At 39.8% G+C, this 18,939-nt stretch overlaps 1 protein-coding gene across 2 annotated transcripts in view; it reads right to left on the bottom strand.

Annotated features, from left to right (window-relative positions):
- gfra2a (GDNF family receptor alpha 2a) overlaps positions 1-18,939 on the bottom strand; it is an 80,752-nt gene that overhangs the window by 6,860 nt on the left and 54,953 nt on the right. For both annotated transcript variants that reach the window (XM_052564176.1, XM_052564175.1), the window contains exons 5-7: positions 10,722-10,831; positions 9,511-9,651; positions 6,070-6,233 (exon numbers count right to left, since the gene is read on the bottom strand). In XM_052564176.1, the coding sequence (XP_052420136.1) occupies positions 6,070-6,233; positions 9,511-9,651; positions 10,722-10,831 (415 nt within the window). The remainder of the gene's footprint in view (positions 1-6,069; positions 6,234-9,510; positions 9,652-10,721; positions 10,832-18,939) is intronic.

Below are 18,939 nucleotides of genomic sequence, written 5' to 3'. Positions count from 1 at the left end.
TTCCCCAGCCACCATGGAGGAACGGAGGGGGAGATACCAGAACTTAATCACCCTTCATCAAGAGGGAAGTGAGGTGGGTGGCCTGGCGCAATTGTTTTGGACTATGGCAGTCGGGCTAGGTTACAATGATGCAGCACTAAAGGATTTATTTAATAATTGCCTGGATGATCCTTTACCTTCATGGGAGATGAAGGGGTTAGAGATACTGGACTTTTGGGGGTTTACCAATTACCTGCACCATCGTGCCCAGTGGAATGCAACAACCACACCAGAGTGTCCAGACAAGGCTGCCAGCTCAGCCCCACAGCACAGGATGGCCGCCAACCCAGCCCCACAACCCAAGATGGCCACCAGCCCAGCCCCACAGCCCAAGATGGCCGCCAACCTAGCGTCACAGCCCAAGATGGCCGCCAGCCCTGCACCACAGCACAAGATGGTCGACTCAACGCCACCGACTCCCCATCGTAGAGGGCGGAGGAGGAGACAGGCAGCTGCTGTTTCCGAGGCGGGGCCCGATGCAGTTCCCGAGGCGGTGCCCGAGGCGGTGCCCGATGCAGTTCCCGAGGCGGTGCCCGATGCAGTTCCCGAGGCGGAGCCCGATGCAGTTCCCGAGGCGGTGCCCGATGCAGTTCCCGAGGCGGTGCCCGATGCTGTTTCCGAGGCGGTGCCCGATGCAGTTCCCGAGGCGGAGCCCGATGCAGTTCCCGAGGCGGTGCCCGATGCAGTTCCCGAGGCGAAGCCCGATGCAGTTCCCGATGCAGTTCCCGAGGCGGTGCCCGATGCTGTTTCCGAGGCGGTGCTCTATGCAGTTCCCGAGGCGGTGCCCGATGCAGTTCCCGAGGCGGTGCCCGATGCAGTTCCCGAGGCGGTGCCCGATACTGTTTCCGAGGCGGTGCCCGATGCAGTTCCCGAGGCGGTGCCCGATGCAGTTCCCGAGGCGAAGCCTGATGCAGTTCCCGATGCAGTTCCCGAGGCGGTGCCCGATGCTGTTTCCGAGGCGGTGCCCTATGCAGTTCCCGAGGCGGTGCTCGATGCAGTTCCCGAGGCGGTGCCCGATGCAGTTCCCGAGGCGGTGCCCGATGCAGTTCCCGAGGCGGTGCCCGAGGCGGAGCCCGATGCTGTTCCCGAGGCGGAGCCCGATGCAGTTCCCGAGGCGGAGCCCGATGCAGTTCCCGAGGCGGTGCTCGATGCTGTTCCCGAGGCGGTGCCCGATGCTGTTTCCGAGGCGGTGCCCGATGCAGTTCCCGAGGCGGAGCCCGATGCAGTTCCCGAGGCGGAGCCCGATGCAGTTCCCGAGGCGGTGCCCGATGCTGTTTCCGAGGCGGTGCCCGATGCAGTTCCCGAGGCGGAGCCCGATGCAGTTCCCGAGGCGGAGCCCGATGCAGTTCCCGAGGCGGTGCCCGATGCAGTTCCCGAGGCGGTGCCCGATGCTGTTTCCGAGGCGGTGCCCGATGCAGTTCCCGAGGCGGTGCCCGATGCAGTTCCCGAGGCGGTGCCCGATGCAGTTCCCGAGGCGGTGCCCGATGCAGTGCCCGATGCAGTTCCCGAGGCGGTGCCCGATGCTGTTTCCGAGGCGGAGCCCGATGCAGTTCCCGAGGCGGTGCTCGATGCAGTTCCCGAGGCGGTGCTCGATGCAGTTCCCGAGGCGGAGCCCGATGCTGTTCCCGAGGCGGAGCCCGATGCTGTTCCCGAGGCGGAGCCCGATGCAGTTCCCGAGGCGGTGCCCGATGCTGTTCCCGAGGCCGAGGTCGTTCCCGAGGCGGTGCCCGATGCAGTTCCCGAGGCGGAGCCCGATGCAGTTCCCGAGGCGGAGCCCGATGCAGTTCCCGAGGCGGAGCCCGATGCTGTTCCCGAGGCGGTGCCCGAGGTTGTTCCCGAGGCGGTGCCCGATGTTGTTCCCGAGGCGGTGTCCGTTACAGTTCCCGAGGCGGTGACCACAAGGCCGTGGTGGTCCTCGGCTCCGCCCTGGGAGACTCTGGCGGTGACCACGAGGACGTGGTGGTCATCCGCTCCGCCCTGGGGGACTCTGGCGGTGACCACAAGGACGTGGTGGTCGTCCGCTCCACCCTGGGGGACTCTGGTGGTGACCACGAGGACGTGGTGGTCATCCGCTCCGCCCTGGGGGACTCTGGCGGTGACCACGAGGACGTGGTGGTCGTCCGCTCCACCCTGGGGGACTCTGGTGATGACCATGAGGACGTGGTGGTTTTCTGCTCCGACCTGGTGGACTCCGGCCTCGACCACAGAGACGTGGTGGTCTTCCGCTCCGCCCTGGAGGGCTCTGGCCTTGACCACACGGCTGTGGTGGTCATCTGCTCCGTCCTAGTGGACACCTCAACATGTCCTTCATGGACTTATGTTTTGTGTTTTTTGAGTTCTGTTTCTGTCTGTTTTCTTTAGTTTAGTCTGGCCCTCCGTCCCTCCCCCTGTACCTCCTCCGGTCCTCCTCCCTCCTGATCTCCCGGTTTTATGTATCATTTCTGGTGTTTGTCCCCCATGTGTTCCTTTTCTGGCCCTCCGTCCCTCCCCCTGAGCCTCCACCTGTCCGCCTCCCTCCTGGTCTCTGTGTCATGTTTTGTCTTTAAGCGTCTGGTAGCCGCTCCGTAGAGGGGGGGTACTGTCACAGTGTCTGGGTTGTTGTTCCCCGGGGTTCCACTAGATGTCCTCCTTCTCACGGTGCCTGTCCCAGATCACTTCCTGTTCCCTTATATGGTCACCTTCCTCCTTGTTACCTGATTGATTGTTCACCCCACCTGTCTCCTGTTTCCCAATTATCCTTCTGTGTATAAATACCCAGTCTGTCTTAGTCTATGTCACGGAGTCCTTGTCTGATGTCATTGTGTTTCAGGTCCATCAGTCTTGCTTTGTCTTACCCTATGTGTCTCATTCTCTCGTTCCACCAGACTTCCTCTACCTTTCCATTCTTCCGAGTTCCCCGTTTCATCCGGTTCCCTTTTTGTTTGATTTGTCTCTCATGACTGTTTATTTTGTATTTACCCCTCTGTTTAAATAAAACCCTTACCTGCATTTGGATCTACCCTCTCTTTGTGTTTTTCCCCAATACCTATCGTGACAGTCTCTTTATTTTGTTTTATGTGTCATTTTACCTGATCTATGAATGTAGTGATTGTGTTGAATTAGCGTTAGCCCATGCAGTGAACTTTCAGCGTCTCCTGTGTAAACATGCATAATTAGATGCAGGCTTAGGCAAAAGCCAGAACTGCAGCTGGCAAAGAGAGCGAGCAAAAGAGAGAGCGAGAGACGGAGGAAGGGCCCAAAATTATGTGTTGACAGGCAGGGATGTGGTGGGGTGGGGGGGTGAGAGAAACAGAGGACAGTGACTAAAAGCCAATTAATTAGCGAGAGCGGTGATGTGTGTCAGCTGCCTGTTGACATCAGCCCAGATCTCTGTTCACGGCTCTACTAATGCCCTCCTCTCTCCTCTTCACTTCTCAACATCTCCCTATATTTCTATTCCACTCATTCACATCTCAGCTCTTTGCTTTAGAACTCTCACACATGCCCTGCTTGTTTACACAGAAACGCCGAGAAAGACACTGATGTGTAGCGTAACATACAACCTTGCTCAACCAAAATCATTCCTCCTGGTTCACAGCTCTTTCACAGGCCTTTGTGAGAGCAAACCATGCTTCATATCAACCTTATTTTTAAAAATCTGGGCATGGCCATTTCCATATTAAATGCGTGAATTATAATGAATGCTTTGGCAAAATAAGATGTAAATGTTATTTGGATTTATTGTCCACAATAGAATTCTTGTTTTTGTTTGCTTTGTTTAGGCAACCTGCACATTATGTTTTTAACCTGAATGTGTGACACGTCGTAATAAAGATAAGAATTTCCCAGGGGCTTTTGAAGGCAGAATCGTTTTGTGATTGTTTCTTTCAATTGGACAACATTAAAACAAATGCTATGAGAATACTTTTTGACGGAAAGATGCGTTACGCAGCTGACACAGAATAACTTACGCTGTTTACGCTCAGTGGATACTCTCCAAAATGGCACTGGGCGACGCGATGGAGATGAATTGTTGAATAAAGTCATTATTTTTGTCTTCTTTGCATACAAAAAGTACTCTCGCAGTTTCCTAAAATTATGGTTGAACCCCTGATGTCACATGGATTATTTTACTGATCTCCTTGCTAGGTTTCTGGACCTCGATCGTGGTAACTACATTGCTGTCTATGGGAGGGTCAGAGTGCTCTTAGAATTCTCAGAAATATCTTAACTTGTGTTCAAAAGATGAACGGAGGTCTTACGGGATTAGAACCACATGAGGTGAGTAATTAATGACAGAATTTTCATTTTTGGGAACTAACCCTTTTAAGTTAGCAGAACGTCTTAAGTGAACTATTGAAATAAAGTGTTATCACTATTATTTTGAAGGAAATCAATAGTTAGAGTTCCATATCAATTAGCCCAATTATCTCAGTTATTTCAAATGTTCTACAAAGACATTAATCAAGCAAATAACAATTTATTTTTCCATGTGCTTCCAATTAAATTACATTTTATTGTCTATTATTAATATGATATAATTTTATTTTATTTTATAATTTAATTATTATTATTTTTTTGCAGCAGGAACAGTATAAATAACTAGTTGAATATCTGATAATTCATACCAGTGGAGCACTGGAAAGGATTTATAGCTTTTGTGCCCATGAGCAAGTCTTGTCACATCTACATGTAGATTCTGTGAAGGTACATTCTTCCTGCCTCAGGCACACTTTAACTGCTATTGGACCTGCTAGATAGAGCAAAGCGCCCCCTTTGAATTTCACCTCCAAAAATCACTGTGATGCCAATCCCTGCCTGGAATTAAAACACGGTAAACAGAGCGAGACGTTGCCCATTTTCTCTCTACCTGTCAGAATGAGAAAAATGGCCCATGGCAAACTATTCATCTTTCATTTGAGATGGACCAGAAGAAATATTTGAGTTTCAGCAATGGGGTGAATCTGTGATGCACATCTGACACGTTTCTGAATTGTTAGAGAATGGTGAAGTTTGACAATGTTTCCCCTCAGGCAGTCTCTAATTATAAACTTCCTGCTTGGGTAATGCACTAATTATCATTTTTACAATAAATTAAGCATTGCTCTACTGGCTCATCACATACAGATACACACACACACACACACACACACACACACACATACAAACGCATGCAGTGCAAATAGTGACATGCAGTTTTGTGGCTCCTGTGGGAAATTGTGAGGACACATTTTTCTTTCTGGTCCATTTGTGCTGTTTTCAGGGGTACATTCAATCATTTTACATTTTCAACTTTAATATGTTAATTATGAGCCTGTCAACATCTCAGGAGAGTATTCTGCACTCAGGTGAAAAACTCTGCAAAGCAGTGTGTGTGTGTGTGCGTGCAATTAGCCAAACAAAGGTACAAATGTCAACTAATTTATTTCTTGTTGTTTGTTTATTCTACAGCTGTTCATAGCCTTCCTATTGTCAACTAGTCCAATCAAATGTTAATTAAATGCAAAGTGGCAGTTAGCATACAATATCCCTATGTGTAAATATGTTGCCATGTTTCACTACAATATGTATGACTAAAATAAATGAGTAAAGTGTGTAATTGATGCCCTGTAAATGCAGCTTTGTAGAGATCTAAATATTTACAAAGCAACATGTTCAGTATTTTAATTCATCCACACAGCTGCTTCTTTTATTTTCTGCTTCTACGACTTGCTAAGACACCTCCATTTCTTTCTAAGCTTATCCTTGTGAAAAAAATAAATACACTTTTTATATATAGAATTAAAAATAGAACATATTGTAATGTTTTCAACACTCACTAGCACGTTAATATCAATTAAATGTAAATGTATCATCATTTTCATCTATTTTAAATGCAGTAGCTGAACTTTAGAGTTTTTAAGAAGAACTTAGGTAGATATACATAATTCCATTATTAATTCTATAAAATGCACCTACAATTAAGGGCAGGTCTTTTTCACCATGGTATTACTGACTTTACAATCTAATATAAAACACTTAAACTACTCGATTGCATAAAATCTGACTTACGTTCAAATTTGCACAAGACGATATGATGCAGGGCTCCTCTCCAGGTTCCATAGTTGTTTTAGGGATGTTGGCAGTGGGCTCAAGGTCAGGTTTCACTGAGCTTGTATTAGGCTGAGGTTCAGGCTTGGGTAGCGACCCATAGCCGAAGGCCTGGATAGCATTTCCTGTGGGAAAAGAGAAGGAAAAACACATTGATTCAAAGCACATTTTCATAAGAGAATGTTTCTGCAGGAAGTCAGAAAGTCAGAGAGACTTTATCTCGGCAGATCCCTTGAGGAGAAAAGTAATGTATGTCGTCTTCTCCAAGTTTATTAGGAATGCGGCATAGTTGACTGTATTTGCGGGGTCAGCAGTTCAGTTAAATGCTAATTCTGCAACGCTTGGCGATTTTGAATCAGTTAATTGTTAGAAAAACAAAACAACACACACACACACACACACACACACACACACACACACACAAATCCACAGGCTATCTTAAAATTGTGTGAGCCGGCTTGCTGTCTACTGCTTCCATGAGCTTGTATCTACTATATAAAACACAAGTTCACTAACAGCCATTTACCAACACCATAAGAATAATTCTGCTAATGTGAAGTAGACTGCTGATTTCGAGTTTCATATTAGTATGTTGCTAACATCAAATCCCAGGACATTCATTGTGTCTGCCAGTTTATTATGGGATTATCATGTTCTCAGTAAGGATAGGTTGTATTTGATGCTACCTTCAAATTCACCTAAACTGAGGTGTTGTTGATTTTTGCAACAATTGTCACATCAAAAGCATGCTTACAAATCCTTAAAAGGCAGTCTGCGAAAGCAGCTCGCTAGGTTTGGATTAGAGAGCCATGATCTACATGAAACCCATGCAAATTATACTGTATCCATGCTTGTTTTGACTCAAGAAATCTCTCTCAGCCTATCTCACAGTTGGATATTGAATGCACTGTCTCCTGAACTAATGCCTGAAGCTCTGTGGCTTATTATCTTTGTGTTTTCAATTTTCCACTTTGTTATTTATTTCACTCTCTGTAAGATATTCCTACCAAGTAATAAAACATTTTGGGGGAATTTATTTATCTTAGATTCTCTTTTATTTGCATCCTGTTAATAATAATTCTATCTGCCTATTCCTAATAATGCAAAAAAAAAAAAAAAAAAAAATTAATAACCATTGATACAGTTGGCTAAGTCTGTTGTCTAACATTATTGGCCAAAAGATGTCCTTTTTTGGTCAATTTATCAGGAAACCACTTCACTGTAATCTACTGATATTTTCTTCGAGCATAACAAATAATCATGTTCATGTACTATGAACTGTGCTTTGAACATCCTGCTAGTTGCTAAGCATTTGCTAGAGAGCATTTGATTGGACAAAATAATTTTGGGCCATTTTTAAAGTACATAAATACTGTAAAATTTAAATGTTTAGGACAACACTAGCATACATATTATCTCAAAGCTAAAGGTGCCCCTAATCAAAAAATAAACATAATAAAATGTATTTGAAATACATCTATTTCATATGATACTCTGAATAAAGTTTTTTTTTTTTTTAGATAAGTAAATCTTGAGTGATATATCAATAAATATGTTAATTGACTTACCCTATGTATTTAACCTAGTATGAAATAACTAAATATAAGCTTTACATTTTTTCTAAGGGCAGTCACGTTAGACAATTTTGTGGACAAAAAAAGGGTCCAAAGTCCATATTTTCAATAGATCATACAAAAGTCTCTTTCAAACCAGCACCAAACATTCATTGCCAAATAAGTTGGCTAGTATCCAAGTATGTTAACAGAAAGTTGAGTGGAAGGAATAAGTGTGGAAGAAAAAGATGCTCAACCAACTGAGAGAACCTCAGCCTTATGAGGATTGTTGTTTCAAGAATTTGAGTGAACTTCACAAGGAATGGACTGAGGCTGTGGTCAAGGCATCAAGAGCCACGACACAACTGTGTGCAGTTGTCGTATTCCTTGTGTTAAGCCACTCCTGAACCACAGACAACATCAGAGGCATCTTACCTGGGCTAGGGAGAAGAAGAACTGGACTGTTGCCGAGTGGTCCAAAGTCCTTTTTCAGATGAGAGCAAGTTTTGTATTTCACTTGGAAAACAAGGTCCTAGAGTCTGGAGCAAGGGTGGAGAAGCTCATAGTCCAAGGTGTTTTAAGTCCAGTGTTAAGTTTCCACAGTCTGTGATGATTTGGGGCGCAATTTCATCTGCTGGTGTTGGTCAATGTTTTTTTTTTTTTTTTTTTTTTTTTTTTTGAAAACCAAAGCCACTGCACAAGTTTACCAAGAAATTTTGGAGCATTTCATGCTTCCTTCTCCTGACCAGCTTTTTGAAGATCCTGCTTTCATTTTGCAGCAGGATTTGGCACCTGCCCACACTGCCAAAAGCACCAAAAGTTGGTTAAATGACCATGGTGTTGGTGTGCTTGACTGGCAAGCAAACTCACCAGAACTGAACCCCACAAAGAATATTGTCAAGAGGAAAATGAGAAACAAGAGACCAAACTATGCAGATGATGAGCTGAAGGCCACTGTCAAAGAAACCTGGGAAGCCCACCTCAGCAGTGCAAGACATTGATCACCTCCATGACAAGCGAATTGAGACAGTAATTAAAGCAATAGGAACCCCTACCAAGTATTGAGTACACGTACAGTAAATAAACATCATTTCCAGTTGACCAACAATTTACGAAAAAAGATTTTTATGAATTTTATGAAGTATTCTAATTTGTTGAGATAGGGAATTGGTGGGTTTTTGTTAAATGTGAGCCAAAATCATCACAATTAAAAGAACCAAAGGCTTAAACTACTTCAGTCTGTGTGCACTGAATTTATTTAATACACAAGTTTCACAATTTGAGTTGAATTACTGAAATAAATGAACTTTTCCACGACATTCTAATTTATTGATGTGCACCTGTATGTAACATGACAGACAAAATGACTAAACTAAAAAATGAACGAATTAATTAATTAGATTATAATTTCAAAATAAACCATAAAATGACTGAACATTATCACAATGAAACGCCAAAAAAGGAATCCAGTAGGGGCACATCATAACAAGTCAGGCTGGAAGCCTTATTTAGCCTCAGCCTACATGTTTACTTTCTGCTAACAAGCATGACATTAGTTTCAAAACAATCAGACATTTAGGATTCTAGAGGTGGGTAGAGCTTCCACACATGGAATTAATTGTGTTATGGAAAGTAAACACAAAGCATGGCAGGTTCCAAACACCTTCACCATATCTGCAGCATTCAGGTTTAAGAAGTAGCAAAGAAACGTATTTCTAAAAATTACTTATCAAATAGCTGGGTATAAATTCTGAATTGAATGAGAATGCTGATAGCTAAGTGCCAACTGAAGCTGCAGAGACAGACTCTACAGAAGAAAAGCTTTAATAACAAAAGAAGAAAGACTTACGGAGACAGGTGTTTTCTCTGAAGTCCTGTAGGAATTTCTCACACTCTTCCTCCTGATTGCCACTGCCTCTGCAGGTACACCAGGGGGAGATGGTGAAGTTTGAGTGACCAGAGTCCATGTAGTTAGGAGTCATGTCTGTACCTATAGGGAGAACAAATCAAACAAAAGAAGTCATTCTAGATTACTGAATAATGTGTATCACAGTAAATTATTAAAGGAATAGGAACATCAGCATTACTTTTGAGGGGTAAATTTTTTTAATATTTTTGTCATTGACTATTTTGTTATTGATGAATGGATGAGTAAAAAAAAAACTAATATTTGTTCAATTTAATTATATTTGATGTGCTCTTAATGTTTACTAAATATGGTGCACAAAAGTTTGATAAAATAATAATATTACTTTTCTCATGTTCTATTGACATTGATTTACATTTTCTATTGTTATGCAATACATTATCGTTCAAAAGGCATTAGAATTATTTTAATGTTTTTTTTTTTTCAAGCCTCTTATGCTCACCAAGCTGTATTTGTTTGACCAAAAGTATTTTAATATTGTGAAGACAATATTTCCTTACAATGTAAAATAACTGTTTTCTTTTTTTATATATATATATATATTTTAAAATGTAATTTATTCCAGTGATGCAAAGTTATTCACAGTTGTTCTATTAAGGTTGAAAACTGTTGTGCTGCTTAATATATATATATATATATATATATATATATATATATATATATATATATATATATTTTTTTTTTTTTTTTTTTTTTTTTTTTTTTTCTTTTTACTTTATTTTTTTTTTTATTATTATTATTATTTTTTTTAATAATGATACATTTCTTTCAGAATTATTTGGTGAATCTTTGATGAATTCTTAGATGAATTGAACTTTTAAAAGAACAGCATTATTTGAACATTTTTAGAAATTAATGGAAACAAGTCTTTACTTTCACTTTTGATCAGTTTAATGTATCCTTGATGAATAAAAGTATTAATTTCTTTCCCCCCAAAAAAAAGAAAAAAAAGAAAAAAATAATAATAATCTCATAGACACTAGCATTTTTAACAGTAGTTTATGTGTAGTAGTATAGTAGTAATAACAATAATAATAATTGAAAAATTATCTAGATAGATGTATTTTTGTTGCATTTATTTTTGTTTTATATCTATATCCCAAACAAAACAATAAAACCATTCTTCAGCTCACCAATGAGTCTGGTGTAAGATGCGAGGCAGGCCTGATAGTCATCGTTGAGGCAGCCGCTGATGGAGTGAGGGGTCATCTGACAGTTTGTGTGGAAATCAGCCAATCGTGACCTTGGCACAAAAACAAAACAGCAGCATGCCAACATGAAACTACTTTCCATGTAAAACAAAATGCAGTCAGTCTATAGTTTTGCCTAGGGGGGAAATTGGGGAAAGTTTTTGCGTATGTGTTTATGCCTGAAGAGGCCAGCTGCAATCCACAAAGGACAGAGTTTGAGTCTGTGCATGTTCAGGGGCATCTTCAGCTTCACACATCACTGCCTTTTCTTCAAGATAAGGCGAAATCATGACCATTTCTCTCTCTTTTGCTGTCTTTCATTCTTTCTTTCTTTTTTTCTCTGTCCATTAGTTAGTCATCGTTGCTGACTGTGACCGCAGCATGTTTGTGGTTCAGAGGCATCCTGAGGGTCAGGCAGACGACAGGACATCCGCTCTGTAGCACGAGAGAGCACAAGAGCTTCCACTGTCTTCTAGAGCTTATCTTTCCAATCTCTGAATGTTTAAGGCAATAAATAAACCACTGGCAATTTGTTGTTGCAGAGAACTTTAAACATTGTAAGACAAGTTTACAGATGCAGTTGATGTGTAGTATTTATGTCCGCCTCCTACAGGAGATTTGGGAGCATTGCTGTGTGGCTCAACATTGAACAGAGACAGCGGATGTTTCTCAACACCTACGGACACCACCGGGCCAACCACACACACAACACAAAGTTTTCTGTCATTTATATTTACAGTCATGTCTTTGCTGTTTGGTTGCTTATCTGAAGAGTTTATAACAGAACTGTGCATGATCTCATTGCTCCAGTCCACAAACATTTCCATACGTTTGCCTAGGGACTAACGTACACTGTATATTATAACATATACACAGCTTCTAAAACAGCATTTTATGTATGAGTGACTTTAGAGATGTCCAGATTTTTATAAAACATTTTAGGTTAATAGAATATTGAATTCATGGAATTAATAGGTTGATTTTATGGTGTTTCATTAATGCGATTAATGAATAAGGATTGACGAAATTGCATAGATGATTTATCAGCCTTGCAATTGCGTCATACATATAGGTAGCGCTACAGAAGAATGGTATCTCAAAAACCATGCTATTAAAATCTGATTACAAAAGTTAGCTTGAATCAAAGTATCATAATTATATTTTATCTCCAGTCTTAAAAAAAGCTCTTTCAGAGACCACTTGGCAAACGTTGTTGTTCAAGTGTCCTTTGTTGCACTTTAAAGTTTGAGTCAGACATAAGTGGGTCTCTGTGGAGTGTAATACTAAACACAGATGCAGTACCAGTGGCATCCGGTGTGTATTTAACTATTTACTATTATACACTCTCCCTCCTTTGTAAATGCACCTTTAAATTAGCATACAGCTAAAGACCCTGCTGTGATTGAAATATCTAATTACATCTGTTCGTGCTGCTGGAATAAAAAAGAGAAGTGCAAAAAATATTGATGTACCAGTTGGGTTCCCAACATGACATAAATACTTAAAAGACTTGGGGCTGGAAGTCATGAAACTTCACAAACTGTCCAAACTCCTTGTTCTAACTTTTTTAACTATTGCGCAATCTAATAAACAGGCGAGATGTTTTAGATTTTGTAATACATTTGCTAAACCATGTCTAATGAATTGTATACTTGACACAATTTTCACACAAAGTTCATTCCAATGCATTCACTTATAAATAATGCAAAAGCCCATATCCTACCTAAATTATTGCAATATGGTACGCAATTTAGAATACACTCTCAGGAAAAAAAAAGAAAAAAAAAGAAAAAAAAAAACTGTAACTGTCACTTTGGTGGTATCCGTAAGGTACAAAAGCTAGGAGATACATTTCTGTACCTTATTTAGCCTACTCCCAAATGCTACCTATTAGTCCCTTAATGTTAGTACCACAATAGTTGTATATATTAGTACTAGTATTTTGTATTTTTTATTAGTATTTTGAAAGCTTACCACCCCAGTGACAATTGTCATTTTTCTTTTCAGAGTGTGCTACAATGGGCAATTAATATTAGAATATTATTACATATTTATATATATTTATATAAAACCTGCAAAAATGGGACAAAATGTACTGTATTCATATATAGCTGTAAGAATATTCCCTTTTTTGTATGTTGATGTTGCATTTTACTTCTGTTGTATTTCAGACATGATGGAAATATCCATAAAAAATAATGGATTCTTCTGCCTCAAAATCAATGTCCTCAACGGAGGCAAAAGAGAAGCATTCTCCGCCTGAAATTTTAGAGAAAAAAGTGGTTTATAGATTATTTGATGTTTTATTTTATAATATTTCTTTTATTTTTTGCATTGTTGATTATTATATCCTTCTGGGAAACAACAATCCTGTTCTTCTTCCACATCTGATGCTCAGAGGCATAATGACAAGTGACAGACACTGTTTTCCCCACTGTTTGTGATCAGGAATTGAAAATTGCTGCCCGTCTTAGACTCAATCAATAGTAATATCTCTTATTCCCTCACCTACAGCTAAAACACTCTCAAACTGGACCTCCTTTAGTTTCTACTGCATTAACCAGCTAATGAAGCAAATAATGCTTGTCTTATTTGTTCTACTTCTTATTTGTTCTCTCTCTCGTACGGTATTAGTTGTAATCTCAGAGCACATTGCGCTTTTCCTTTTTGTTTCAGTGTAATGAGATTTTTTCCTTCTAATTTTAGACAGACTTTTCTCCATCTTCCTGATTGGTCAAGTGAAGTACTCATCCTGCTAATGTGTTTAAGCCAAAGGGGCTGTTTTGTTTTTTATTTAGTTTGGGAGCTGTTGGTAACTGAAATGAATCTTATTAGTAGAGGAGATGCAAGTACCTTCCAAACAGTTTCTTATGGCAAAAGCGAGACAAGATAGACCAAGATAGAAAGGTCGTAGTGGCAAGTCTTGCCTTTGAGGTGAGGACAATATAACTGCTATAATTTACTGCTCACTTGAAGTTTAGAAAAGGCCGTCTAAGATTGTTTGGGCAGAAAGTGCTCTGGCATCAAGATAAAGCACATTTGAGTTCTCACTAGGACTCCTCTATTATACCTGAGCGGACCACTCACTGCTTAAATTACAGCCTTTCTACCTTCGAAGGGTTAGAAAGGTCCTTTTAGATTCTCTATTCTCTGAGAAAACCCCACTATGAGCACTGCTAACAGTTTTTTTTTTTTTCATAAAACAGTTCTTGCTTAAAATACTGTAATTTGGTCAGTATTTGTGATAATGAATTTCAATCCAGTGCTCTTTAGGCAAATGGGTAATTAATATCTTTTTAACAATCATTTTGGTTGCCATGAACAGCAATGAAATAGAGGCTAGAGGATTTATCTCAGAAATTCAATGTGTACAGGAATTAAATGGAGCAGTAGTTTGTAATATATATATATATATATATATATATATATATATATATATATATATATATATATATATATATATATATATTTTTTTTTTTTTTTTTTTTCATTTCTAGAGCATGTATGTCTATTCACTTTACTCTTGTGTGCTTGATGGACCGTTGTTGGACAGCATATTTTACACAAATGTAAATGAGGTTATGAAGGACAGACATAAATTCACACACTGTCCAGTGTTTTGGACCCCATTGACCTCTGTTGTATAGACCAAAACAGTTGAAACTCACCTCAAAATATCTAGCAGCAGTACATCCTATTGAACAGACTGCACATACTGCATGTTAATAGGGTCAAACGGTTCTTATTTATCTAACAGTGAGAATAAAGATTAAAATCTGGTTTCATTGCACATGGAGCGCCTGAAGCTATACCTCTCAGCTGGCAAGTGATGGAGTCACCCTGTACTTGAGAATGAAAGAGCTCTACTGACGCTGGCTTGAAGGACAAAGAGCTGAGCCACTTTGAGACTAATGATTGACACTGACAAACAAAAGAGCCCTGCACCTTTCGCCAAGAAAGCATTTGAAATGGTCCAATCTCTACTGAATTTTAGACATATCGATGTCGAGGGCCATTACTGGGCCTTATAACGTTAGATTCATCTTCCAGCAGAGAGGGGGGCATGTTCAGATTTATTGATTCACCTCAGAGAGAAACATTTCTCCTCATATATTGAATATAGTAAACTTGAAATATTTAACTTAAAATGAGACAGTGCTGCTTTTGCAGGCTAGATTATTGTGGGCTTAAGAAACTTTAGAGTAGACAGCATGTTTAATTTAACAAAAATGAAACGAGGCTATGGAGGATAGGAGTACATTACCTCGGTGTCGATTGTTTCTTTCTCCTTCACAAAAGAAGATATTATGAGTGTTGGGGAAAGTTACTTTTAAAATAATGCATTGCAATACTGCATTACTCCTTCAAAAAAGTAACTAATTACATTACTTAGTTACTTTTTTATGGAAAGTAATGTGATAAGTTACTTTTTTTTTATCTGGTCAGGGCTTTTTTTTTTTTTATATATATAAGTTATTTTATTTATTTATTTTTTTGTACAAGTGTAAAAGCTCTTTAACAATAAAAGTGAACTCAATACACTGCAGGCTTAAGAAAATGTAAATTCACGTCTGTACAGTAGGGGGCGTTGCTCAAACAAATTGCATGAAGAATATGATGCAGAAGAAGGTTCAATACTACTTAGCAATAACACAAATTAAATACAACCACCTCCCTTCCCCACATTCAGAACATTCAGAACCATGAATTTTGTTAGTAAATACATGTTCATGTTTAGTCTAAAACTGGTCTTCAACTGTTTCTGTCCATGACACAGTTACAAGTGAAATAGTTTGAAAATGACAAAAAAAAACTAACCACTGCACATCTCTGAGTAACACAGAGTTTCTGAACGAATCAGTTGAGTAAATAATTCAGTTGCAAACTCATAAAGTCAGTGGCTGCATCTGAAATTACATACTCTTCATTTTATTCTATTCTATTCTATATTCTACTAAAAGCCACAAAACTTTGCAACTAAACAGCTTCAAAATTCAGGTTTTTACTCTACCAAATATATATCTGTGCAACCAACACATTTTACTTAATCCTTTCTCTTTCCATATGAAGTCCTGACTCTTACAAATATCTTGCTCATCCTAGTCAGGGTTAGGTTAGAGCAGAGAATTGGGTCAAGGTAGCTGTGTTAAAATCGATTTCTTTGCTTTTCTCCCTGTGAGAGCCTATCCAAATCTCTCTGACAAATCAGATGCAGTGGAGGAAAAACAACAGTGGGGACTTCAAACATTTTTATATGTCGCATTGATCCAGCTTCAAATCTATGCATGAAGGAGCTTCTGAGCTGAACAAGCCAAATGATTTGATGCTCAAGTGCCTCCTTTGTCTTTTGTGTTTTTAATGGATCTTTTTACTTATCTGTTGTGATACTCTGACAACCTTAATGCACAAGCAGAGGTTTTAGTTAACCACTTAAGCATTTCAGTTACAAGATATGAACATGCCAAACAAACTAAACCTCGACAAGGAAACTTCTCTTTCTACCAAGGGCTTACATTCTCACTGTCTCTCCATCTTTGTAAAGGTATGCAGTAGTAGCCCCCAGGTGTGTAAAATCCCTGTATTATCACAGGTGACCTGGTTCTGTGGAGCAAATAATGACAACAGCTGAATCATGTTGCTTAAACAACAGAAATACCAACAGATCCTTCAATGACAGTATTTTAATTCAGCTCATTGTCCAGACTTTATTATTCTGTGAGTAGTTTAATGCAACTCACTCCTCGCCAACAAAACTGTATTCACTACACAATCCATCAAGTGCATCTAAAACCCTTGACTTTTTTTGACTTAATAACCTCCATTTATTTTCACATTACATCTTTACTCAAGTTTCTGCGCTGGCAGCTGCTGCCAGAATCATATTTAAGACACCGTTTTCAGCCAATGCAGTCACTGGCTTGGTGCCCTTCTACCTGCAATCCATTACTTAACTGTACACCAAACTCAAACTGATGTGACTGGCACATCCAGTTTGGTCGTCTAGGTTTCCTATTACTCCACATAAAAGCTATTTTCACTTGGCCAGGTCAAGGAATCTTTCCATACTTCAGTAGAATGCACTGTGATGTGCTTAGTACATATATAAATCAATCTATTAAGACCGTGTCTGTTCCCCGAATAGTGAGGTCAAAATATAAATATAATGTAGGATCTAGAAAAAAATCTTATCGTAATTAAACCAGAAAAATGTAAAGTAAATGAACAAAAACAATTTTTAAAGTTTGGGCTCATAAATATTAGATCACTCACACCAAAAGCAGTTATTGTAAATGAAATGATCACAGATAATAGTTTTGATTTACACTGCTTGACTGAAACCTGGCTAAAACCAAATGATTATTTTGGTCTAAATGAGTCTACTCCACCAAACTACTGTTATAAGCATGAGCCCCGTCAGACTGGTCGTGGCGGGGGTGTTGCAACAATATATAGTGATATTCTCGATGTTATCCAGAAAACAGGATACAGGTTTAACTCTTTTGAAATACTTCTGCTAAATGTTACTCTGTCAGACATGCAAAAGAAATCTAATGTATCTCTTGCTCTGGCTACTGTGTATAGACCACCAGGGCCGTATACAGAATTCCTAAAATAATTTGCAGATTTCCTCTCAGACCTTCTAGTTACTGTTGATAAGGCGCTAATCATGGGAGATTTTAATATTCACGTTGATAATGCAAATGATACATTAGGACCTTCCATTTATGTCTAAAATTTTAGAAAAAGTTGTGTCTGCTCAATTGAGCACCTTCCTGCATAAAAATGATCTGTATGAAGAATTTCAGTCAGGTTTTAGGCCCCACCATAGCACAGAAACTGCACTTGTTAAAATTACAAATGACCTGCTCCTTGCATCAGACCAAGGCTGCATCTCATTTCTAGTCTTACTTGATCTTAGTGCTGCGCTCGACACCATAGATCATGACATACTCATAGATCGATTACAAAACTATACAGGTATTCAAGGGCAGGCTCTAAGATGGATTAGATCCTACCTGTCCGATCGCTACCATTTTGTTTACTTAAATGGGGAGTCATCTCATTTATCATCAGTAAAATATGGAGTGCCACAAGGATCCGTCCTAGGTCCCCTTCTATTTTCAATATACATGTTGCCCCTTGGTAATATTATTAGAAAATACGGAATTAGCTTCCACTGTTATGCTGATGATACTCAGCTATATATCTCAACGAGAACAGATGAAACTTCCCAATTATCTAAGCTATCAGAGTGTGTTAAAAATGTAAAAGATTGGATGACAAATAATTTTCTCCAATTAAATTCGGATAAGACAGAGATACTAATTATTGGACCAAAAAACACTACACAGAATCTTGTAGATTACAATCTGCAACTAGACGGATGTGCTGTTACTTCCTCTACAGTCAGAAATCTGGGTGTTATATTATACAGCAATTTGTCTTTTGAAAATCATATTTCCAATGTTACAAAAACTGCATTCTTCCATCTTAGAAACATTGCCAAGCTACGAAACATGTTATCTGTTTCTGATGCAGAAAAGCTAGTTCATGCATTCATGACCTCTAGACTGGACTATTGTAATGCACTTCTAGGTGGTTGTCCTGCTTCGTCAATAAACAAGCTACAGGTAGTCCAAAATGCAGCAGCTAGAGTCCTTACCAGGTCAAGAAAATATGATCATATTACCCCAATTTTACAGTCTCTGCACTGGCTACCTATTAAGTTCCGTATCAGTTACAAATTATCATTACTTACCTATAAGGCCCTAAATGGTTTAGCTCCTGCGTACCTAACTAGCCTTCTACCACGTTACAACCCATCACGCACCCTAAGGTCACAAAACGCTGGACTTTTGGTCGTTCCTAGGATAGCAAAGTCCACTAAAGGAGGTAGAGCTTTCTCACATTTGGCTCCCAAACTCTGGAATAGCCTTCCTGATAATGTTCGGGGTTCAGACACACTCTCTCTGTTTAAATCTAGATTAAAAACACATCTCTTTCGCCAAGCATTCAAATAATGTATCTTTTTTAATTGTGAGTGTAGTTGCATCTGATCAAAGGTGCATTTTTATTCATTAGCTTGGGTTAAACTAATTTTACTTTGTTGGATCAGCAGCTATGCTAATGATGTCTGTATTTTGTTTCTATGTTTCGCAAC

The sequence above is a fragment of the Carassius gibelio genome, chromosome B8 (genome assembly GCF_023724105.1).
Source record: "Carassius gibelio isolate Cgi1373 ecotype wild population from Czech Republic chromosome B8, carGib1.2-hapl.c, whole genome shotgun sequence".
Taxonomy (NCBI): domain Eukaryota; kingdom Metazoa; phylum Chordata; class Actinopteri; order Cypriniformes; family Cyprinidae; genus Carassius; species Carassius gibelio.
This window is presented reverse-complemented; position numbering and strand designations above follow the sequence as displayed.